This window comes from Patiria miniata, unplaced genomic scaffold (genome assembly GCF_015706575.1).
Source record: "Patiria miniata isolate m_02_andy unplaced genomic scaffold, ASM1570657v1 HiC_scaffold_17, whole genome shotgun sequence".
Taxonomy (NCBI): Eukaryota; Metazoa; Echinodermata; class Asteroidea; order Valvatida; family Asterinidae; genus Patiria; species Patiria miniata.
In genome coordinates, this window is record NW_024037055.1 from 4462052 (window position 1) to 4487741 (window position 25690).

Below are 25690 nucleotides of genomic sequence, written 5' to 3' on the forward strand. Positions count from 1 at the left end.
TGCATTATATAGGATCATTTTCATTTTTCCTCAAAGTAACCGTCCTAATTATTATCGAAAAGAATAATTGCATTAAAAATTGAACCGGTACTAAATACCCCGTGAAATTACTCCATCTGGCTCGCTGTCAGTTAGAAAGAAATCAAGAAATGTAGGTGATTTCCAATGTTCAGTCCAAAGAATGTTTTTGAGCAGAAGGTTGTGCATGGGTTTTTTTTCACAGTTTTTCTCGAAAATAGTAACTTCAAAAGATAGGTTTTGAACATTTTACTTTGGATTTTGAGTGGTGTTATTATTGGAAACGAACAAAAATGCATGAACAGCATATGTACATAACTCACTAAATCATAAGTAAGATTTGAGGCTTTGCATGGTGGAGATACTAAATAATGTAAGGTGTGCGGAAACACCACGTGCGAATAATTTCTCAACTAAAGAGAATGGTTCCGAAAAGAACCAGAGGTATACACTCGACGTTCCGGTCAGTATGCTCTGACCGTCTTCAATAATATCACTAAATCATGATATAGGGGGAAATGTACTTCATACAAGACACAACAAACAACATTCTGTTTTTGAGTTGCTCACATTGTACAGCCAGGTGCAGAGAATAGAGGATGCTGGATATCGAGTTGTGAGTGTAGGAATAATAAGGAACATAATACAAAAGACATGGGATAAGACACGTCTGAACATGTCTGGAAAGATTCGCTGGCGGCTGGGAAACGGAGGGGGGGGGGTGGTTGTGTTCTATAATTAATGTCTGGGTGATGGGGGAATAAATCCAATCTGCAGACAATGAGCGTGACTAGAACACAAATAGTGCCATTCTATCTTTCTTTAATAAAATGGTATATACAGTATCAAGGGCTTAGCCTAATTGAATGAAAATAAACAATACAACTACAGGGACGGTACAAAAAAGTAAATATAAGTCACGAAAAATATAAACATCTAATCTTCAATAGCCAAACTAAATAAGTTGCCCCCCCCCCAAAAAAAAATATAAAGTGATAAAGCTTTTTGCTCTCTGCTGGAAATATTGTCTGTGTTTTTAAGGTGAAGAATGCACTAAAATTTGCACAAACAATGGATGGAATAAGTTCATATGGAAGTAAATCTAGGAACCTGAACGTGACTTATTTAATATACAATGAAAACTGAAAAATATTGTTTTCTTTAAAATATATGAAAAAATAATTTCATTTCAGAATCAAATTCAAAAATAATTTGGAAAAAAAGTTAATTCATTCTTTTTACATTTTAAACATGAAAACTTTACTAGATTCAGTTGCTTTAATTTCTAATGTGTGTGAAAATAAGAGACACGAATCACATAATCAGACAGACCTTTCTGTCAAATGCAAAAGCAGCGTTTTTTTAGTTCGGTGTAGTTTATCCCCCCCCCCCAAAAGTGAGAAATTCTAAGTGAACTTCACAAGCTGCTGTAATAGCGCCCTCTATTGGCACTTGCCCATGAAATACATGTACAGATGAGTTGTGGTACATATTGCCAATGAGTTTTCCAGATTTACGGACCGTAACAAAAATAATTTTTTTCACAAATTGAAAGAGGTCAACCTTTCAGTAAACAGTTGCTAAATTTGAACTCAAAACTTACAAACAGTTTTTGGGGGTGGTTGATCGTTTTTGAGTCTGGTACTGTGACCTGGGCTGACCTCTGAGGTCATAAGGAAGTGACACTTCCGTTCCCGATTTAGCCTGGGGAGGGAAACTTTAACCCAGAAACAAAATGAACCCAAACTTAGTTTCCACAAAGTGAAAATTTCTTCACCACATCCAACAATAAACCTGCAGTGGAATTAAAGGTAGAGTAGATCATTTGCGTGCAGCTATCTGAAAAGTAACTGACAACATTATTGTTGAAAAAAACTTACTTGGTTTAAAGATAGCAATGGCCAAAAATTCCCTGCAAAATTATTCTTTCTGGCATACTGTCATTTCGAAGAAAACAATACAAGAAGGCAATTTCCAAAGATGCGTCAAGTGACGCCTTTTTTTAAAGAAATATCCGTTAGTACATGTAGTTGGGTTTGTAATTCGGCCAATCTGTGAATGGGGGCGCTGACACGACGCACACGCGCGCGTGGTTGCTATTATTCGGTTCAGTGCGTGACATCACGTAGCTGCAATTGATTGAATGAGCTGATTTGGGGCAAAAACCAAAACATGACTCTGCAACTTTTGAATTGAAATTGAAATTGAAATCCTAGAATATTGTTTTCTCGGAATACACAGCTTTCACTGAGCTAAAACTTCATCAGGTCAGTTGTTAAGCACCCTTCTTTAGATTTTGAGGACCTTTGTTGCTTCAAACGAAAAAAATGCACAAATGGCAATCGATCTACCCTACCTTGAAAGTCCTGACAGATATAAAAACGTACATGCGGTATTGCCTTCGTGCATGAATGCATGAGGGCCTTGTCCAGTGTGTAGCCTTCAATTTAAACAAGACCAAGTGAAACACTATACAGTCAACTGTTTAATCTTACGTGCTGTTTTTCTCTTTACATAATGTACAAGAGTTACATTTGCATTTGACCGAGTTAGAGAGTTACATTTGCATTGAGCAACTGTTAACACAAACAGGCTGAGGGACTTATTCCTCACTTTGATGGAGCAGTTTACATTTACCAGCTCCCTTGTTAATCAGGCACACAAGTACATCACACCACATCTTACTCCCTTGGAGTCTGGTCTCTGATCTCCCAATATGAGGCTCTGAGCCAGTCTTGATGAGGCTGGAGCAGCACTTTGACAGAGCTGATTGAAGTCCTTCACCTCTGGGGATCACTTCCGCTAGCCGAGTTCTGTCTCCTTTGCTCCTGAAAATATCCAAGTTATATGAGCAAAGTTACCATGCGTAAAACTTGTATGTCCGAGTCTGTGAAATATCCCCTTGCACAGCAAGGGTCAATGAATATGCGAGCAGATTCGGCAATTAATTATGCAAAACAAGACTGCATCGTGACCTCGAGATTCTGACCATTCAGTGGGCGCCTTTTATCAGGTATTCCGTGAATGTATTACAAAAACATGGCAGCCAAATTGACCAATCAACAGCTTAATTGGTCGAAATGACGTCACAATTTCTACAATCAACTCTGATAGGCGGGCGCACGCAGTGGGGTCGCATAAAATTTGCATTGCTCACATAGATCAGACGTTGGTTACGTAGAGGGCTAGGACTCCGTTGAAAAAAGCGGGTGATACTCAGACTATGCATGTCTGTGCTCTGCTGGAAAAATAAACCCATTCAACAGGTTTTCCCCTGCTGAAAGATTTTGGAAGAAAACTTTCTTAACCAAAAAAAAATAATTAGTTCATTCTACACTCAGTGTTGGGGTTTCCAGATATATTTTTCAATATGTGCTACGCCCGAAACATATAGTAGCACTGTTTCTTATGGCGGGTGGATTTCCCCCCAAAGTCTCATGGGAATATACTCAATCTGGAAATACATTTTTCAGGGTGTCACGTCGCCTACGCATTTCCACATAATTTATTCATTTGTGAAAGTCTCAAGAGAAATATTAAAGTATTTTTCATGGCGTGGCATCCCCTAAAAGCATTTCCACATACAGTAAACTCTCGTTAAGTCAAATCTCAAGGGAATGGATACAACATTTGAGGTATCCTGAGTTCGAGTTGAGCAAGGTTCTTGATTTTTCTAGTCATGCCATCTACGCGTGCATGTTTGTACATGAATGGCTTCACCGTAACTCGCTATGCCCGGCTTTGAAATGGAGACGTTATCTGGCACACTTTCCTTCTTTTTGTTTCAAACTAACAGTGTTTTTTTTTTCGTCAAAAATCATCATTTTACTCAGAATTCATGTTGTTCTTACCTAACAGTGTCTGCTCTAAAGATAAACATAATAACAATAAACCACTCAATTGTGTAACTTTGTGTAACAAATCTATATTTCGTGTGGTTTGTCTATCGATAACGACGCAGCACGATCTGGGTCATCCAATGTGTGGTCACAAGGCTGGACCTATTTAACCTACACTTTTACTTGGCCAAAATCAACACAATGATATTGCACATTAATTATAGAGAACTGGCATCCATTGATAGAGTAGTAGATACGAGTAAAGGCCCATACACGCTGACTCCAAGAGATTTACAGGTTTTCTCTCACCAAAATTCTCTGCAGCAGATTGCTCTCAGCTTTGTTCTTGTCCTCGATCCAAAACTGCTTCAATCGGTTGGAGTCCACATCCAAGTCCTCGGATATGTAGACTGCCACGTCGGCCAGCTGCAGTACCATTCTGCGGGCAAACAGCTCCACGTTACGGTCCGTGTCGCCGTCCATGGTCCAGACGCCACGCCGGAGCTGCTGCTCAGGGGGAACCTCGGATTTTTTCTTCTTCCTGTTTTATTTTGTGGAGTAGATGGGATTTGATCACTGGCTCCATACAGAAAAGAGGCTGATTTGTTTTTTATGGTTAAATTAAAGAAGTAGAGAAGATGACCGTTTGTGAATAGGAGAATGCAAAGTTACTGCAGTCTTCCGGGTACTTTTTACGAAACATACAACATGCTGATTTATTTTTACCACTGGAAGTCTGATATAAATAATAATACATGTAATAGATAAATGGAAAAGGGGGGGGGGGAAAGAGTGTCCCTAGCATCAAATGGGGTCCAGGCCCATTTCTGGATCTCACAACAAGCACTATTAGTCAACTAGCCAACAATCTGATCTTCTGAAATGGGTGGTATCTGGACTCACCAAAAATGTAAGTATTCATTTAAATCAAAAGCATTAAAAAAATTGTTACAATTTTTTTCCCAACTGATCACCTACATGTGAGGGTTAAGGTCCAATCAATTTCCCATCCCCTGCAATAAAACTTTTCAAGTATAAAGTAAAAAGAAAAACCACTCACCAATTCAAGAACGACTCATAGACCCGACGTCTTGCCTTCACAGTGTTCTTGTCACCCAATTGCAAGACGTCAACTGAGTTGTATTTCTTAAGGGAAAAAAAGACAACATTAAGCAGTTCACGCTGGGACTAAATTGAAAAGAATGGAACAAGGCGCGGGATTACTTTTCGCTCGACCTCAACTTCTCAAGCCAGGCGGGTTGAAGCCATCACCATCAGGCAGCACACTTATATTTCTGGCCTTGCTCGTTGCCAGCGGGCACTGACAGATATTTCCAGTCTCACTCCCTGCGTGTTTATCCGTCTTAATAATAATAATAATAATAATAATAATAACGGTAATTTATACCGCGCCATTATCCGCCATAAATGACGCTCATGGCGCAAACAAAAATTATATCAAATCAGAAATAACAAAACAATTAAATTTAACTAAACAAGAATATTCTGAGTGGTCTGAAACAAATAGGTCTTCAGGGCAACTTTAAATTCAGAAAGCGATGAGATATTGCGAATGGCGAGGGGTAGTCTGTTCCAAAGATGAGGACCTGCGTAAGAAAATGATCGATCTCCCCAAGATTTGTGAGTGTGAGGGACAACCAGCAAAGAAGCATCAGAAGATCTCAATCGCCTGGATGGATTATATGGAGTTAATAGGTCTATGTTGTATTCAGGAGCTGAATCATGAAGGCAATGAAAAACAAGCAGTAACAGTTTGTACTTAATCCGGTCAGCAACAGGGAGCCATTGTCATCCACATTATCATCCACTCCGAATACCGCATACACGCGCGTATGTGTCATCCGGCGCGAACTGGTTTATAACTTATCTGCTGAAATTTTAGCTCAGTGACTGCTGTACATGTATATTCTGAGAAAACAATATTCTAGGATCATGTCATGTTTTAAATTGTACGTGAAATCAAAACCTTCCCCGAAATCACTCCCCTCTCCGATCGAAAAAATTAAAGACGCTCACCGCTGCATAAGTTATTATGTTGATGTTTCCGTTGGACATAGACACCAGCACAGATGACCTCTCCGCGAATGCCCTCTTGATCTTTGACCCGCTCTGGCTATCCAAGGTGGTTGCCATGATCTGAAAGGTCGTCTCCGTGGAGTAAACGCGCACCGTGCCCAGGATGCAGGCCACCAGGTACGAGGTACCGGTGACTGCTACTACTGGCGACATCTACAGACAGAAACTTTGCGAGTTCAATTTTTATACAATTGATAATTATTACATTCAATTTTATTTCCAAAGTGTCATTCGTATGTGTTGCATCTGCAACTCATACAACCCTAGATCACATTATGGGCTCCGGGCTCCGTGCGCCAACAAACGAGGGCGCGTTTGAACCTCTTTTGAGAGCTCTGTGGATGGGACACACAGTGTGCACGTACTGGGGTGTACTAGTTTGCGTGCAAAGTACGCACGACTTCCTGAATGTGCAAAAGTTATATAGCCACCGAGACTTTGCGTGAGCGTCAGGCGTCATCGGCGTATCTTCGCGTGAGCGCCAGGCATGGTCAGCGCGTGAATATGTTCGAATTCAACTTGCGATGGTCTATGAGACTATTCCCCGCCCCAATAATTTGGATACATTCAAAATAGGCAGTGGATGGATCGGGAACCAGTCTAGGTCTCCCCAACTCTCCTTTTTCTGGCCGTTGATGAGGTACTTGTGCACGGAGTCCATAAGAGAGAAGTTCAACACAAAGTGCCTTGCGCAAGGACACACGTACCACAACCCCAGGCTGGAATCGAACCCACAACCTGCAGAATTAATTCAATGCTCCAGACCACGAGGCCACGGCACTCTATGTGGCCTCTGAGGCATAACTGAAAGCATGCTTTGTTTATATGTTTGTATTTCTATGGGAGCCAGGTTGGAGATGACATAATTATAAGATCTCCTGTTCCTGCATGGCATTACGCCTGAGGACAGACAACAAAAGGAGCACAAAGGGGCCATTGATCCTCGAAGGAAGGTGCCTATTGTCCTCGAACGCAGGTTTGTGTGCTTAGTCTATGGGAGAGTGTTATATTACAGGGACAAAGGAAAACACAAAGCCAATCCTCGGAAGCATAGCAAAAAACGACTGTGTGTTCTCACCTGGCTTCCATGGGAAAAGTACAAGTGTACTGCAAGGGGGATGTCATGATTTTAAAGGCTACTGGATAAAGACAAAACAGAAATAACATCAACTGAAGACGCACCCCAAAGCTGCAGACTTCATCATTGAGACATCTCTCATACTCCTCCTCGCTGAGGCTCACATCAATGCGCATCTCGCCGACGCGCATTTCCTTCAAGTTCAGTTCCACAAACGAGATGTGCGGACCTAGAGGAAGAAGATACATAAAAATACCTAGAACTATCCAAATGAATTGTACCGATTTCCAAGTTGCAATTTGGTTTGCTTATGCAGTTGTTAAGCGAGTAGTTCAAAACTAAATAAGTCACGAGTCAGGCCAAAAGTAAACAGAAAATGAACAGGGACAAACAAGTGCTTTTTATTAGTGTTCATTTTGATAGCTATGACGTCGCTTGGGACAGAATTTTAAAACCCATAACTTAAAGCCAGAGTCCATCATTTGCAGCTATCCAAAAAGTAACTGGCATATTATTGTTGAAAAACATACTTGGTTGAAAGATAGTAAGGGGACTAAACTCCCTGTGAAATTATTCTTTCTGGCAAGCTGTCTTTTTGAAGAAATCAACAAAAGAAGGCCTTTTTAACGGTGCTTCTTAAGAGGCACCGTAGGAAATTCAAATTATTAGTTCGTTTTGTTATTCGGCGAAGCGCGCGTAAGCATTGGCACGACGCACACACGCGCGGTTGCTATAATTCGTCGGATCAGTGCGTGACATCGTGTAACTGCAATCAGCTCAGTGAGTTCGTGTCTCGGATGTTGAATTCAGCCCAATTCAAAACATAATTCAGCAACTTTTGATTTGAAATCGAGATCCTAGAATATTGTTTTTCTCGAAATATACAGCTGAAGCCGAGCTGAAACTTCATCAGGTTAGTTGTTCAGCACCCTTCTTTAGATCTTGAGCACTTTTGTTGCTTCAAACGAACAAAATGCACAAAATACAAATGATGGACTATACCTTTAACTTGGGATATATTGATACTGGTTACTATAAATACTGTTCACCAATGCTGCTTTTGCTTTTCTGACCCACCTTTTGGGGAAAATGCAGGGAAGAGAACCATGAGAACTAGCTTCATGCCGCAGGGGGATTGGTGAACCTTCAGAACACGGCTGCAGAAATTCTGAAACGTCAAGTACACAAATAAAGCCTTTTTTACATACACAGATATGTGCACGAGTATTGTAGACAAGTCCATCACAAGTCCTCCACAAATATAGAGTTGGGTTTAACCCTTACTTCATTGACGTTTTTTTTTTTTTGGCAGCACACGTTACATAATATATCAATTACTCCGAAATGTCTGGGTATAAAATTCATATTTCACAATTGCCTCAGTCAAACAAAGGTAAATAAGATAAGCAAGCATCTTTAAACTTGATTGACCCAGAATTTCATAGCCAAGCACAAGCCCCAGTAACAAGATCCGTCTGTTACTGTGCAGTTTCAACCTGAAACATGACAAAATGGAAGGGTATCCCACGCATAAAACCTATGATTAAGACATTTACATTAAAGGGACACTAGGTCCTGGAACAGCCCAATTGGGCTACAAAACGCGCTTTGAACGAGACTATGTTAACCGGAAAGAACATTTAAAACTAGGATAGAAACATCCACACAACTATCCTTTAAAAGCTGGGCGTTTTTGTGTTATTCCTGTATTATGCGTGCGAGAACGAATTTCGGGGTCCACTTTTGCGACCCCATGAATTCGAGCTGTTTGGATGCTAGTTGTGATTTCATTCGTACGCGCAAAAGTGATCACCTTTTGCGGACGTTGAAGAACCACACTTTTTTTTTTGCATTGGTGATTGGTCACCGCTGTTCCCAAGACACACAACGTGTACATCGTACACTGTATGAGAACGACACGAAAAACGTATTCGTACTCCGTCGTGTCCGATGTAAACAACCGGGTTTTTTCGTCTTTTCTCGGGAACGGTAAGACATTAGGGTGGTTTCCTTTCAACCACATGTTTGAAATAGGATAAGTAAACAATCCAAAACATGAAATTTTCGGGGATTTCAGGACCTAGTGCCCCTTTAACTGGACTTTTAGGTCATTTTGAATGACTGTGACAGTTGATCGTTCAAGTGTAGTTGCTCCTAATTGTTTCAAACATCAAACTCAACACAAATCTTTTGTATGATTTTAGTTCAGTACAACTCTGGAATGACACACTGAAATAGGTGTCACCTACCTTAGCGGGTCGGCAGAAGTATGTGTAATGCTTGAGCAGCTGATCCATAGTTGCGTGTCTGACAATCCCATGGAAGACACTGCCCGCCTGCTGCACCTTACTAGGCATGTAGACCTGCAGCTGAAATCGCAAAGAAAAACATCATGGATTTGGTTTTAAGCCTCGTCAATTTTGCATGTGTGGGCAACGAATGGAACGCATTTGTTCAAGTTCATTTAAATTGCTTGTGAGTTGACTGTTTACCCTTTTCTCCAGCCGGAAAAGGGTCCGATTAGCGTTGGCCTAGGTGTTTCTACCTTAGAAACACTCAATTTGCGACTGGTGAAAGAGATTAAAACTACGCTCGCGATTATTTTTACGTGCCGTTTTCATCTACTTTTCATCGCCTTTTTTCAAAATTATAGCTTTAAAAAAAAATCACATTTTGTGGAAAAATTGTTACAAAATCAACTTTTGTAGGACACATTGTAAGAAAATCAGATATTTCGTTGGAAAAGTCAACTTAAAGTCGGTTTCCGATTAAAATCGAAAAAGTTTCATCTCTGACCAGGGTGCAGAGAGGCAAGTTGGGTCAAGTGGCTTGCCCAAGGACACAATATTTGGCCAGCAGCTGCATTCGAACCCCTGACCCTCTGATCACGAATTATGAACCCTAACCACTAGAAAACACTTTCACACTTGATTGCAACTCTGTTTTGGCCTTGATCTGAATCATATTTCTGCCTTGGAATGACTCAACTCAAGTCATTGCCTTAAAATGACTCGACTCATTACAACACTGATTCTTTGGGTTTTTTATGTTTTGGCTGTCGGCATCTTTTGCATTAGGCCATCAGCCTTGGTCCAAAATTTTGGCCACCGGTATCAAATGAGGGGAATAATCGTCATAGCCATTTTTGGCAAGGTATACACCTCCAGAGTTGGAAAATATGTGATAGCATTGCAGCGGTGGCAGCTTTTTGGGTGTTATCACCCTTTTTTTCAAAATGTCCATCAAAATGCTTGTTACCACTCTAGGAACGGTATACCTTGCACATGCGCACTGTAATCATTGATGCCCTGATTTGATACTGGCCAAACCCCCAGGCTGATGGCCTACATATTGTTCTGTCTGTTTGTTTGTCTCACTGTCTGCTTCTCTTACCACTGTGGAGCTTGTATTCATTTCCCTGTGCCACAGAACCTCCATCTGTATCTTGTCCAGTCTCTGCTGGGCCTTCTCTCTCGCAGCAAGCCTCTCCTGTCGGCTCACCTTCTTCTCAGTGAGCGCATCGTCGCTAAAATGGATCTGTTACAGTGAACAGATGCAAAAAAAACATTAAAAGCCATCAGTTGGTAAATTCCACATTCATAGATTTCCCAAGATGAGAGACATTCTACAGAGAGAAGATTTCAGACAAAAATATCATTCATTGACCTTTTTTTATGCTTCCAAAACAAGTATAGATAGAAATGAGAATTTTTTTTCGAAAGGGAAGGCACACAAATTTCTTTTGCTTTCTTTTAATCTATAACTTGTTCAGATTCTTTCTGGTAAAGAAACAAAGGCTCTTAATGGTAAAGAAACAAAGGCTCCTAAATATTTCACAGAAATTTGAAGCCTCTAAAGGCTCTGAAGCCTGAAAAAAACCTGCACAGAGAAGACGATCCACATGTGTAGAAAACGCTCCATTTCATAGTTTCAGGTAAACAAAAACGTGGAATGGCATTCTAGGAAAGTCTATGCAATCAGGCTGGGACTGAAAACCCAATCCACATATGGCCGAGGAAGGATTCAAACTCCAGAAACAAGGAAAGTACCACACCAAACTTGTCTCCTCTAAATGTGCATGATCCTTTTTCAGGACACGCTTGATTCTTCCCACTCCGAAAATAAAAAACCCAAAAAACTGTTGTGTACCTTTGGGACATCGTCCGGCCGTGGCGCGTACACCCTCTCCGCCAGCTCGAACTGGTACTTGGCACTGGGTTCGTACCAGCCAAAATGACTGAACGTATCTCTGTGGCAAAGAAAATCACAATGACGAAAACTTCACAAATTCTGACCAGTTATCAAAACTACACAGCATACGCATTTTCTGTTAAATTTCATTTTTGTTTCACAAAATTCCACAACAAAATTTAAAAGAAAACAAAAACAACAACATAAACTGGATGAAAAACAAAAACAAATATTTGATATAAAAACAGACTTTCAAACTGAGCCACATGTGAATATCTTAATTCTGGCAGACAGCACAGTAAGCATATTTGATTATACCACATAAAACAATTCAAATTAAAACATGACATTTCTAAAAGTCTGGATGCTTAGTTTACTCTACTTGAAATATATTTCTTTATTTCAGATTTTTTTATCTCACCTGCTGCACTGCCACTCACAGACCATCCCGCTGGTATCCATGGAAACCATGTCACCATGGCAACCCACAAAGCCAAGGAAGATGAGTGGAGACTTGTGGAAGCGACACAGCTCGGCGGGAACTTTCTCACCAATGAAATTCACCTGAGCATCTTGATTCACCTGTAATTATTGGAAAAATAAGAAAAGAAAAAAAATTATCTTTCAGCACTTCTCTAAATCCATCCTAACGCAACAATCTTTATTGCTTATGGATTGCAATTTAACAATCGCGGTAGAATCATGTTTCTTCCCAATGACAACAAGCCAGACGGACCAATTTCACGGGGTGTTTAGGCCAGTACAATAAGTGAAACTTACTTGAGAATGCGAAGCTGTTTCCATATTTGGTTGGTCAGCATCAGTCGATGCGCTGTTGCATTTCAGAATATCACCATTCTCAAGACCAACTACGATAGAATTCTGTTGCCATGGAATAAAAATGTATAACAATTTAAACAAAACAAAAAAACACATACTACTACTAAAAATCAAAGCACTCGAAATGAAACAGCCATCTTTATTTCCTATATAAAATCCACGGTCATCAAAGAAAGAGGGAAATCCACAAAAGAAAAAACTTGAACAAAATTAAGTGGACAATATTCTGTACCTGTGTGGCAAGCAATGTGTGAGTTGGATGGAAGACAGATATCTCTGGACTGACTGAAGACGTTTGTGCTCCTGTCTCTCGCAAAGGCCCTGCAACATTAATTGAAATCCACTTTCATTTCCATAGGATGCTTAGGTGTTTGTCCAAAATGATAAGTTGCAAAAAAGATAGTTTAGATAGGTTGCAAAAAAACGGGAAAATATGAAAATTAAACACTTGCATTGTTGTTGAAGAGCACAGGGAGAACACTTTTAAAATTTAATTCTCCTGTATGCCATATTCGATAAACAGTCACAAATCCAGGTTTTTTTTTACCTTCCTTGAAGTTGAAGTCGGACTTGTCAGCATCGAGGGCCAGGAGTTGAGTCAGCTGGCAGGCAGCGGCCATCCCTGGCTGAGTCTTGAGCTCTAGGTCCCTGATGTCCTTCTGGGAGACGCCCCCGGAAGACATGGACCAGACTTGCAGGATGCCCTGCGGAGATTGGGGAAGGATAGTTAGAGGAGGTCTGAAAAGTGAAGCTTTACAGTTAACACACATTCAGAAGAAACTGAATGTGTGTACTTTACAACATATCCTTGCAAACCAGTGTATGTCCTTGAGCAAGGCATTTTACTTTGATTTATTTCATATCCTTGCAAACCGGTGTATGCGTATTACCTAAGGAGAATGAGTGTATGTCCTTGAGCAAGGCATTTTACTTTGATTGATTTCATATCCTTGCAAACCAGTGTATGCGTATTACCTAGGGAGAATGAGTGTATGTCCTTGAGCAAGGCCTTTTACTTTGATTTATTTCATATCCTTGCAAACCAGTGTATGCATATTACCTAAGAAGAACGAGTGTATGTCCTTGAGCAAGGCATTTTACTTTGATTTATTTCATATCCTTGCAAACCAGTGTATGCGTATTACCTAAGGAGAATGAGTGTATGTCCTTGAGCAAGGCATTTTACTTTGATTTATTTCATATCCTTGCAAACCAGTGTATGCGTATTACCTAAGGAGAATGAGTGTATGTCCTGGAGCAAGGCATTTTACTTTGATTTATTTCATATCCTTGCAAACCAGTGTATGCGTATTACCTAAGGAGAATGGGGGGGGGGGGGGTTGAGTACAATCTGTAAGCAGAACTTCCAGTTGTGGCTTGGAGAATGAGGGTTGGAATCAGTGTTGAAAACAATGCTGGCTGCATGTCCTTGAGCAAGGCATTTTACTTTGATTCATTTCATATCCTTGCAAACCAGTGCATGCGTATTACCTAAGGAGAATGAGGGAGGTGGGCGTTGAGTACAATCTGTTGGTTGGTCTCACCGTTTCGTTGACAGTAATCAATCGACTGCTATCCATACTCCACGCTATGTGTATGACGGCATCCATCTGTGCACTCTCGTTCTGTATGCAGCGAATGGGAAGAAACTGGCTAGTACTCAGGTTGTAAACCAACACATCCCCTGCACAAAACAAAGAGCATTGACTGATGAAGTGAAGCACAGCAATGACAGATGGACTCCATACACAAATGTGACCTGTTCTGTCAAAATCAGACTCTTCTGGGCATAAGGTCAAAAATGAGATTTTTGCATATTGTTAAAATATGTTCTTTTTCCTTTTAATAGGTGGTTTAATTTTTGAAAACCAGTCATTCCTGGGCAGAGTTATGCTATTTTGAAGTTTATTGTGTTGAAAAGTAGAAAACTGAGAAAATGGCCATGAACGTCACAAAACAGAAATATCTTTAACTGATACGCCTTAACAAATCATCAAAAATACTATATTTAGAGCTCAAATTAGGGTTTCAAACGTTTATAGTATATTTTAGACATGTTCAGGATTACAAATATGCAAAAATTTGAAAATCGAAAAAAAATCACCCCCACAGCGTTTTTTTGGCCTTATCTTCATTTCAACCTCTGCCCAGAAGCGTCTGCTTTTGACAGAACAGGTCACAAATATGCAATCGAGCTACGTTTCAAAACTGACAGTCACTTCCTGAACAAATTATTAGACAAGTGGATCTATTTTTTATTCTGATCTTACCACGCACACACCCGAGTGCCAGGAATCTATGGTGTGGCGATATTGCGGCAGTCGCTACGCCCTGTACCTTCTTGGTCAATACAATGGATTCTTGCTCCGTGGAAAACATCTATAGAGAACACCAAAAATCACAATTTTGTTCCAAACAACTTGTAACATGGGCTCTTAATAAGGTATGCAACTGTGAAACAACAAGAAATACAATTTATTTCAAGCTGCATGAGATTATATCTAAAGTGCTTTTAGATTTTCTGATTATAATTTGGAAGGCTAATCATCCTTACTCGCAGCTGAGAAGCTGAATTGTGAAGGAGGCAGCTACAACATGGTTGAACTGCAGGCTTGTAAAGGCGCCTTCGGCAGCCAGCCATACGACCAATATATGACCATAGAGCACAGCCAGAGATAGAAAGTGTTTGATTTTGTTCTGAGAGAGGAAAACCGGAGGGTGGGCCCGGAGAAAAACCCTTGTGGCACAGGAAAGAACCAACAACTCTACTCAAACACGGTCCTAGCCTGGAACAAACTAGGGCCAAAGTGGTGAGAGGCGAGCGCTTTTACGTAGTAGCCATTCATGCCACACACACACGGATAGTAAAAATTACAAACCCGTCACTACAACATACTTGGATATCGCATCAAGATCTCAGGCTGAAGTCACTAGGGAGCCATCTTTGGAGGCCAAAACATATCCAGGTCCGTGCGTTAAATGTTGATCTTTGTCGTCATGTCATATACTGTGGTCTCAGTTACACATAGCGGCGGCCATATTGGAGGCCCATAAAAGTTATTCAAAGTGGCTTCACTTGTTGCAATCCCTTACCTTCCAGTAAGCACTCTCTTGTTCCCTGAAATGCTTCATTTCGGGGCTCTGGACTGGTGGCCGGCCCACCCTGACTGGAAGATGCAGCAGGTTCAGTGGAGGGGAATCTTCCGGAGCCAGACTTTCCACAATAGAAAAAAAACTTGAGTTTCTTAAATTTCTTAATATCAGAAATTTCTTCTTGCTTTAACTATTTTTCCGGTCTCAATCTCAGATTTTTTTTAAAAAGAGCAAAACAATCGCTTTTTAAAATGAGATGTTTTACAGATTAAAAAAAAAAGTAACAAAAATGACAGTTTACGTTACTGAAGATCAAAACCTGACAATAAAGTTTTGACCTCTTTTCAGGCAACATCTGTTAAAAGAGAAAAACTTTTTAAATGAACTCTCTAAGGACTTACACCACACTCTGGTCTGGATTGGACTGTGTTGGTAGGAGGTGCAGTCTCTGGCTGTGGGCCCACGTGTCTTTCCTGCAAAGCAACAAGACTTCAGTCATTCTCTGAAAATAGGCTTAAAGCCAGAGTCCATCATTTGCAGATATCCAAAAAGTAACTGGCGTAATTATTGTTGAAAAACATACTGGGCTAAAAGATAGTAAGGGGACTAAACTCCCTGTGAAATTATTCTTTCTGACATGCTGTCATTTTCAAGAAATCAACGTAAGAAAGCTTTTCCAACAGTGCTTCTTAAGACGCACCGTTGGAAATTTCTGTTAGTAGTTCGTTTCTTTATTCAGCGATGCGCGCGCAAGCGTTGACACGATGCACATCTATAATTCGTCGGATATCAGTGCCCGACATCGCGTAAGCTGCATTCGGCTCAGTAAGAACGTGTCTCGGACGCTGAATTCAGGCCCAATTCAAAACATGATCCAGCAACTTTTGATTTGAAATCGAGATCCTAAAATGCTGTTTTTCTTGAAATATACAGCTGAAGCTGAGCAGAAACTTCATCAGGTTAGTTGTTCAGAACCCTACTTCAGATTTTGAGCACTTTTGTTGCTTCAAACGAACAAAATGCACAAATTACAAATGATGGACTATACCTTTAACGTTACTTTAATAGCTGTATATACAGGGTGAGTCAGAACGATCTGGACCCAAGTTCACCATTTTTTTTGTGGCAATTAGAGTATATTGAGAAAAAAAATTGAGTGTTTCATATGGATGGTCATTACCTTGTCTTCCACAGGAATTTTGAATTTTTCAAATAAGTGGCTGTGGTGAGGAGTTATGCCATTTGTGATGCGATCAAGCTACATGAGTCGTTTGTCGGGAATTTTCATTTGGAGATACAGGCCAAAATAGGGCCACTTCATCATTCACTTCATCACATCTCTTGGTGTTCCGACTTCCATAATTTTTAAACTAAAGATGGTATCAGCATGCAATTTCAGAACATTAATGCTGAGATTGTGCTCTTTTCAAATCTGTAATAAAAAGAATTCGACCGGGGTCGACAAACGACTCATTTAGCTTGATCGCATCACATTTGCATTGAAGTGGCTCATTTTCCAGTCTTCACACGGACTCGGTTTTGCCTTATTTAAACGTGTCAATAACTTCCAGCGAATCAGTCACCATGACTGAGTTTTTATTTGTTATTACACTCCTTCACATCAGTGCGCCATTTCAATTAATTTGTTGAACCATGGAAGATATTTAATGTTACCTATTCTGGCTCCTATCTTTGGTCATCTGATTGTAAGTGTCCGTGACAAGATCGTATGCTGGGTCCTCTTCAGTTCTCCCCGTAGGAGTCCCTGTTGCTGCAGCCTTAAAAGAAACAAAACAACATTACAGAAATACAACAAAGAAGTGCCCCTGCTGATGTTTATATGATTGCTGTATGCTTCTTAGGGTGCGTTCGAGTAGATCACCCGGATCGACTCTGGAAAAGGCAGATGGGTTAGCCACGAGAGCCGCGCCTTATCGAACGCTCAAATGCCGGCCATTATGATTCCCACGTGATGTCCGTGGCCGCGGCCGTATCCATTAACAAAAACACCCTTTTTGGACTGAGTTTTACCATTCCTTCCTTCATGGCCTTTACTTTGTGATTTACTGCTTCTCTGCCAAGTCAGGCTGGAATTAGCGGCCTCTAAAGTCGCGGTGAGATCAATAAATAATTATGTTTAGACTTCAAATAAAGTTGATTTTTTGGGGTCCACTTGATCTTTTCCGCTGTCCGGCTGCCATATTTGTCCATTTCTTTGAAAGAACATCGGGTGCATGTGACGTATTTCCAACACCGACTCTGCTCCACAAGCAGGGTCTGTGGTGGCTGACCCTGGTGAGCCCCGATAATGACGTCAGAGCTAATCGAACGGCATGGGGCTAACCAGAGTCGACCCGGGTGAGCTAATCACTTTCCCACCTTGTATGCAGAACTTCTAGTTGTGGCTTCGTGAATGAGGGTTGGAATCAGTGTGGAAAACAATGCTTGCTGCCTGTCCTTGAGCAAGGCATTTTACTTTGATATATTTCACTCCACTTTTCAGAACAGGGCCAGTAACGTATACTGCTTTGGGAGTGCGAAGGAAAATGACAGGGAAACAGCGCATATGTGCTGATACCAACCATGAGACTGAATCTGTGCCACAAATAAGCTAATAATAAATGAATATTAAAATGCCCAAAAGTTAATTTTCAACCGACCTCTGCTGACCGCATGACAAGTTGTTGCTTCAGGCTTAATGCATAGTGCTCTATGCTGAGGTATTCCTCTGCTGTTTGTCTGGCTACAACATTGGTCATCTAAAACAGAAAGGGGAGGAACAATTTCAAAAAACATAAATTGTTTTTAAAACATTTTTTAATACATTCTCAATTTTCAAAGGTACTTCTATTCAATTTGTTTCATTTAAATTCAATGCCACAATAATAAGCTAGTTCGGTGTTTCAACTGTGTATGTGCACAACGGTATGGGTCAAGGGTCATACGGGCTGATCGAACGCTCATCGAAGGCGCATGATCGTGCTGGGAGACGGGCGCACGACGCTTGCGTGTTAAGCAGAACATGCGTTCACAAGACATTGTGTAACAATGTGTAACATCACGTCAGCGATTAATTTTTATCCAAAATGACCTTTGACCTAGACAAATACAAAACTGGCTTATTGAATTTTATCCTAACGGGTAAAATTCCAATAAAAAAAATTAAGACCAATTTTTTTGAAAAGATGTTTTGAATTTTGAAGAAAATGGTTCGAAAAAAAAATGCACTAAGTTTTGGCTGTACCTCCAAAATAAGTTCCTCTGCGAGCAGTTGTACCGCCCTCTCCTGACACTGTTGCTGCCGAACCGCATCCACTTCTCGCATAGCTGCTGAGACAACTTGACTGGATAACAAAATATCGGCTCAGGAAAACAAATGCCAAATTATATTGCAACACTAATTAGTCACCTTGAGAGGATGAAAGAAGTTAAACGACTGAAGACACAAGGATAGCCCATACCTAGAGAATAACTTGTGTGTTCCACTTACGTGAACAATGTTATATCATTTGCCAACGTTTGCCAGGTTCCAACAAGTGGGCGAAAACAAAGCCGAAAATATTTGTTTCCAAAAAAACCGGCAGACACAAACTATAAATTAAGTTCTGTCTGAGCTGTAACTTTCTGTTTTCAACATCCCAAGTAAGTTCATATACTGGAAAAATTCAATTCCAGTCGCAATTAATTTATGAGGATTTCAAAGCAGTGACACTTATACGACTGACATATGGGTGCCACCATTTTGCCAAACAACAATTTTTCGGATGACATTGTGGTTCCATTTGCGGTTTGGTACATTTTCAGGGCCTAGCTAATGAACGCAAACTCGCTCGTGTGACATGGGAAGCACTTCATGCAGGGCTTATTGTTGTTTTGGTTTTTTTTTAAGTTTTCCAATTAAAATTGCAAAGAAAAGGCTTGATGAGCTAAAAGGTTACTAGTCAAAATGTCATGCTATGAGTATTGCTGGTGATCATTTCCCAGCTGATTTTTGCTCAGCATAATTTCCGAGCATTATTTCTGCTATTATGTTCATATTAGGCTACAACTGTAGATTCACGAATGTGAGCCTCTAAAACTATAGTTTGCGAAACCATCTTTACGGTTCACCTTGTCCGTAGTCTAATTGACCTAGTTCTCAAATAAACACACACATGGAGCACACAGTGTCGATTTGTACATGCATAAAAACATTAAATTAGTTAACTCTTTATCAGGCCATAAACACAATAATGTGCCTGGCGTTCTTTGACTCTATATTTGTGTGAGCTATTGCAGGCAGTGGTCAGAGCGAGAAAAGCCTCTTTATTGATCCGTTTTCATTTCTGGTGAATAGGATTGATTAGTGCTAACTGCTAAACCTTGATTTTCTAAAGGTCAGGGGCAGAAGTGTTTCCGACCGGAAAATGAGCACCAGATGTAAATTGTGTTAGATAAGCCCGCAGGATATAAATAAATCTGCGTGTGGGCTCCTCAATGGTAATAAAGGAAGAGTTGGAGAGACTACCGGAAGGACATTGAAAGCTTTGCCGATAACGCCTGGCGTTCACACGATGACGCTATGCCTTTGTGCACATTTAGAATAAAATTAATCATGCAGACTTCGCCCCATACGCGTAAGAACCAGGACGCACACGTACCCAGTGTGTCCCGCCCACGGGGCTGGTGAATGAAATCCTCAAAAAGTGTCCCGTCTTGTTCGCACAAAGAGCCCACATGCTGTTTAATAATTCAGTGGTGATATGTGCATGCATGGTATTATGTACTGAACTTATATCCACCATGAGCCCCTTTCTGGCAGCTTCTATTGTACAATTTAGGCTAGAAACCTTGCCCGAGTTCAACCCTTATGAATTCACAGTGCAAAAAATCTTGACGTGACATCATCACAAATCCGCCCAGAATGAACAAGCCCCGAGGCTGAAATCTGTATTACAGTACACGGTATATATCCTGGGAGGGAACATGGTGCTTGTGTTCTTGGGCAAGACACTTTACTACAATTGCCTCTCTCCACACAGGAGTATAAATGGGTACCTGTGAAGTTAGAGACCTGACTGCACAGATCTCGAGCTGATGCAGAAAAGATGGTCTCATGGCCTGATGAACAAAGGCAATAATTGTATATTAATTAATATTATTATAACTGTTACTGGGGCTAGCGGCTTTGGCCACGGCCAAGTAATCTAGACACATTTTTTTCGACTCATCAGAGGATACTCTTGGAGTTTGTCTTGGAAGGGCTGGGGCTTGGGTTTGCTCTCGCTTATCTCCACCGCATCATCGACAAGATCCAACAACACATCCCTCACCTGTTGAAGTGGTACAAAAAAATGCAGACCCAGGTGAAAAAGTAGGAGGATCCAAAAAAAAAGAAGAAAAAAGTAGGACCTTGTGGAGGACAAAATCAGGACAAAAGTAGGACTTTTGCGGGCTTTCAGGAGTAGTTTTCGTTGATACTCGCCCATGTCCGCAGCATCATAAGCCTCATTTTGCATGTTCTGTACTCACCACACATGTGCTCCATCCTCAACTAAGCTGTTGGAAGTACAGTTGCAGTACTCCTGCGCCCAAGCTCTTCATTGTGTGATTTACATTTTTACGAAAAGTATTCGATGCGCTTTCATTTTTTTCAGAATTGAGAGACAAAACAAGTAGGAAAAATTGGGAATTTGAAGAAAAAAATAGGAAAAATAGGAGGAAGGTAAAAAAAACTGGGAAAACTAGGGAGAAAGCCTGTTAAAATGGCAACGGTAGCGGCCACAAGAGCAAACTTTCATGACAACCACTGACTCTCATGGACATGTGATTCCAAAAACTCCATCTTACCAGGTAATAATCAGCCATCTGCCAGGGTTTGTAAGATTTGGGTGCTGCCAGGAGAAAGTCGTGATTTTCCACTGCCTTCTTGTCCTTGTCAAGCTCCTCCCTTCAAGTAAGATAACAAACAACATAAGAGTTGGTGACATTGAATCTTGCAAACCACACCCGAATTGTACCTGGTAGAATATACCTCCAAAAAAACCATCCTCGTGGGAGTACTGTACTGGAGGCTTGAAAACAAGCTGATGGTCTATCATTCACGATTCCTTGTATCCTAGGCTTACTTCATCTTCTGCAGGTTGACTATCATCTGTGGTATCTGCTCCTGTGTTTTCAGGATGAGGTCGGCAATGTCCGACTTCCAACGTTCCTCGTTACTGTGGGGTCGCTTCTCTATAGGATCTGGAGGAACAACAAAAACGACAGAAAGTCTGCTGGTTTCAAAATTACACTTCGGTATCAATAAAAAAAATTGTTGAAAAAATTTCGTTTTCTTGCGTTTTTGTCCACATCTAGTTAACATTTTTCTACACAACACAACAACTTCACACTACGTGTACATGTAACTGTGTCTGTAAAACAAATATGTACGGTACACGTATATTTTTTTTTTTCTACCAGCATACCTATATTGTCTACGACTTGGCCTATACCGACTTACTTCTTGACCATTCTGTCTGTCAGTTTGTCAGAAAGGCCAGCTGTCTTTCTGTCTGTTCATATTTCTCCCCATGCCTTTCCTAACCTACCATAGTCTTGGCCCAAAAGTTTTATGTTTTTCCCAAATTTCCGAGTTCGGACTGGAAAAACGGAACTGGTTTTAGGGAGCAAAAATGCATTAGGAAGCAAATATCCAAATTCAGTCAGTCTTTGACCCGACTATTCCTTACCTAACACATTACAATGTGACGGTATGCTCCATCTTTTCTTGGCCTGCATGACTCTATCTTGCTCTTCCTGTAGTTTCTGTTTCTCCTTGGTCAGTCTGTTTGTTTGTCAGTTAGCATGGTTAGGCCAGCTGTCTGTCAGTCTGTTAGTTTTTTCTATTCATTCCTTTCCTTACCTAACACATTATAATGTGACGGTATGCTCCATCTTTTCTTGGCCTGCATGACTCTCTCTTGCTCTTCCTGTAGTTTCTGTTTCTCCCTGGCCAGTCGGTGTCTCTCCTGAGACCACGTTAGTCTCTGGGGAGGACCCTGGCTTGCAGGGGAGTAAGGTTTGGTGAGGATGTCATTATGCTTGATGGACGCAGGACTGCTGTAACCCTAGATAGATCATGTAAAAATAGAAACAGCCGAAGGTTTTAATCAACTTCAGATCAAAAGGGTCATCCAAATTAAGGCTTGCTTTACAAACATTTAAACCTGCAATCTTCTAAACATTGGAAGGAAATCTTTCTGTTAAAATCTTAATCAACCATTTATAATTGAGCATGAAATTTTGTAATAAATTAAACAATTTATAAATTACATATGTACATCTGCCAAAAAAAGAAGACATTTCTGTTATTCTGAAGAATTTGTTTTGGTCATGGACGTAAATAAAAACAATAACCTAAAAAGTTGGAATTCCGACAAAATATCCTTTACATAAAATATTTTAATTTGCAACGGATGAGTATATATTGTACATGATCAAATGTACATGTACCTTCGAAATTCCTAGTTTTGGAGTTAAATCCAAATATTTCGTGAAATCCTGGTGGAGACATATTCACCTTTAGAGATTGCCATGTGGAGACCCTTACAATCTTTTGTTCCGTATTATACCCTAGTCTCCACCAAGGCATCATTTTTCGAAACACCTCCACAGCACACTGTGCATTCTGTACACAGCTGTTTCAGCTTCCATAAAATGCATTCTAGGAGCTTATACCTTGAAAAATTCCCCACAGAGTCTTCAAAAAATAGCTTTAAACAGCTCAAAATAAACAGAGCTCTGTTCAACAAATGTGTTTATTTTGATGCCCTAAATCAAACTATAAATAGCAGCGCAGTTGTTGACTCTCTACACAATAAGCATTTGCTGCACAAGGGTTGTCTTAATATCAGGCCGTACTATCTGATTTCCGTGGAGGGTTCTCATCAACAATGGGATATCGATTGAGAGCTCGGCTGTACATATTGTCGGCTGTGGTGGCTGCAACCTGCCTAAGATCGATGTGCTGGGTGATTTAGGCCAACAAGCAATCAGCGGCTGCCCTTGTTTATTGATCTGTGTGATGAAGTGGCAACCGGCGTCCATGGAGAAACACACCAAGTGTGTGTTATTGAGAATTCTGCAAACTGAGGTTTGATGACCTAGTCCTACATTATGGAAGAGACACTTGTGGTGGTGGGGGGGGGGGGGGCTGCAGCTTCCAAAGTTGTAATGAGCTGTCAGATCATAAGTAGCAAGGGGGGGGGGGGGACAAAAAATGAAAAGGGAATGCCTTTTGCCCTACGATGTATGCGGTTCAATTAAAGGTTTTGTTTGTCATTTGTGCATTTTTTTTCCGTTTGAAGCAACAAGGGGTTTAAAATTTAAAGGCGGGTGCTTAACAAGTGTTAGCTCAGTGAACAAATTTCTAGGATCTTGATTTCAATTCAAAAGTTGCAAGGTCACGTTTTGAACTGCGCCCGAAATCAACTTACGGGACACGTTCTAAATTCAGCCGATTGCAGCTACGCGATGTCACACACAGTGATCCAACGAATCATAGCAGCCACACGCGCGTGTGCTTGTTTCAAATTCGAAGCCACACGCGCGTACGTGTGCTTGTTTCAATGCTTGCGTGCACCCACTCACAGCTTCGCCAAATTAGAAATGAACTTGTTCTAACGAAAATTGTCCTAAATTGAGTCTTAACAGTTGATTCTTTGACAACCTGCGCATGAAGTACTGGTATTAAGTACGGCTCGACCACGTTGTAGCCACATCCTTCGCATTCGCAATTCTGCTTCTCAGCTGCCAGTTAGGCTGATTAGCTTCCCAAATTTATTATACGTGTAATGGTACCATTAAGAAGACACGGTATCGTAATTTCTTCGAACGATGGGAGACATCGGTCATTAGGGAGACATTTTCATGTCTCCCTAATGTTACAGCCCCCCTTTAGAGGCACAATTTTATGGTCGCAATTACGAGTGGTGTAATTAGTAAACATACCGAAATTCGTGGAAAAAGGACAAGGGAATATTGGGTTAGGGCACATTGAAGTTTGAAAAATTGTGTGCACAAGTCTACGGGGATGTCTCCCAAATGTCCAATCCAGGGTAACATATTATTATTATGTTCCTAATCCAAATCTTTGGTATAATTTGGCTGGGCACAACTCGACTCTGAACATGTGTTTTGACCTCATGCAGTTCACGTATAGCAAGTCTACATGTATACAGACCTGTTTTCTGGGGCTGAACTCCGGATTAGTCTCCCTCAGAAGCTGTAAGGCCCGGGCTTTCTCCCTCAACTGATCATCTGGACTACGGCCGACAAAATACCGACGGTCCCCCATCTCGGAGCTTCCAGAGCCCTGTAGTTCCCAACAGCTAATGACAGCGAGCTGCACAAACCTCTGTAGTGATGGACCGGTCCCATTCACCTAGTGATGGACAAGCACTGTTCCATCGGTCAAGCTGTTGACAAAAGCAGTCAATACAAGGTATTGTTATGATCAGTAAACAATCGCCGATAAAATCCCAACAATTCTACAATCTGTTTCAATGACACAGTTGATAGGCAAGTAGACGTGGCGATCATCTTCACTTCAACCCGGGTTACGATCGTTTCATCAGTTTTAGTATTTAACTTCTGAGGATGACAACATACTTATGGTGGTTTATCAATTGGGTCACAGGGTTTCTGTTTTATCAGATTTAATCTTGATAGCTACGAAAAAAATGGTTGTTGTAATGCTCCCAAATCAGGTTACAAATTACAAATGTTTGTTTAACAGTTTTTATTTTGAATGAGAGCTTTAGGTAAAAATTAACAGCTCTGCATAGCCTACTTTGCATAGCAAAAGTACATTTTTATAGTAATCTGTGAAATTCTGTGCAGCACAAAGTTAAAACTGCAATGCAATTTGCAATGCAAATCAAGGGGGTGGGGTCACTCACTGTATTTGCCTAAATCGGCCATCATTATCTTGGAAGGTTTTTTTCCAACTAATTTATTTTGCCTTTGAAAACCTTTCTTAGGGGGACACAATGCCTTCAAGAAGGTAAAATATAATTTCTTATGAAACTTGCGTTCAAACTTTTGTGATCTAACTTTATTTACTTAAATGTACATGTAAGGTACTCATTCTTTATTTAACTTTAACAGCAAATCAAATAATAGCTCTTTGCAGACCTTGCCATAATGTATGCTATGTATGCTGCTGATAAAAGCTATCTTCACAACATTATCAGTGTCTGTTGCCATTTCATGTTTTCTCATGTTGTCACTGATGTGTCGTTTCAATGCCTTCATAAAAAAAAATGTGCCCCCTCAAAAAACTCCCTGATGTTCATGTACAACAAATGTAAAAGACTTTTTGCAATAAATGCTGCTTTGCTGCACATTACAATTTTCCAAAGGCTCGTTAAGTCTTGCTACAACCGAGTTAGACCTTGCTCAGTGTGACTATCGACTGCTGGCTTTGTATACTTGTGTACATATCAAAAGCGCCACGCGTGCCACCCATGTGAATTGATCAGCGCGAGGGCCCTTCGTAGTAGTTAATCAT

At 40.7% G+C, this 25690-nt stretch overlaps 1 protein-coding gene across 3 annotated transcripts in view; it reads right to left on the reverse strand.

Annotated features, from left to right (window-relative positions):
• Positions 1-2371: 2371 nt before the first annotated feature.
• The window catches only part of LOC119723554, a 30051-nt gene continuing 6732 nt past the window's right edge, over positions 2372-25690 (reverse strand). For all 3 annotated transcript variants that reach the window (XM_038194265.1, XM_038194266.1, XM_038194264.1), the window contains 25 exons: positions 24362-24596; positions 22043-22247; positions 21264-21381; positions 20986-21085; positions 20377-20468; positions 18401-18500; positions 17817-17915; positions 16831-16934; positions 15558-15629; positions 15157-15277; positions 14334-14442; positions 13608-13747; positions 12611-12767; positions 12296-12384; positions 12004-12105; positions 11645-11805; positions 11182-11281; positions 10426-10569; positions 9282-9401; positions 8110-8200; positions 7137-7261; positions 5895-6107; positions 4918-5003; positions 4167-4398; positions 2372-2846 (listed from right to left, as the gene is read on the reverse strand). In XM_038194265.1, the coding sequence (XP_038050193.1) occupies positions 2799-2846; positions 4167-4398; positions 4918-5003; positions 5895-6107; positions 7137-7261; positions 8110-8200; positions 9282-9401; positions 10426-10569; positions 11182-11281; positions 11645-11805; positions 12004-12105; positions 12296-12384; positions 12611-12767; positions 13608-13747; positions 14334-14442; positions 15157-15277; positions 15558-15629; positions 16831-16934; positions 17817-17915; positions 18401-18500; positions 20377-20468; positions 20986-21085; positions 21264-21381; positions 22043-22247; positions 24362-24475 (3042 nt within the window). In that variant the 5' untranslated portion in view covers positions 24476-24596 and the 3' untranslated portion in view covers positions 2372-2798. The remainder of the gene's footprint in view (positions 2847-4166; positions 4399-4917; positions 5004-5894; positions 6108-7136; positions 7262-8109; positions 8201-9281; positions 9402-10425; positions 10570-11181; positions 11282-11644; positions 11806-12003; positions 12106-12295; positions 12385-12610; positions 12768-13607; positions 13748-14333; positions 14443-15156; positions 15278-15557; positions 15630-16830; positions 16935-17816; positions 17916-18400; positions 18501-20376; positions 20469-20985; positions 21086-21263; positions 21382-22042; positions 22248-24361; positions 24597-25690) is intronic.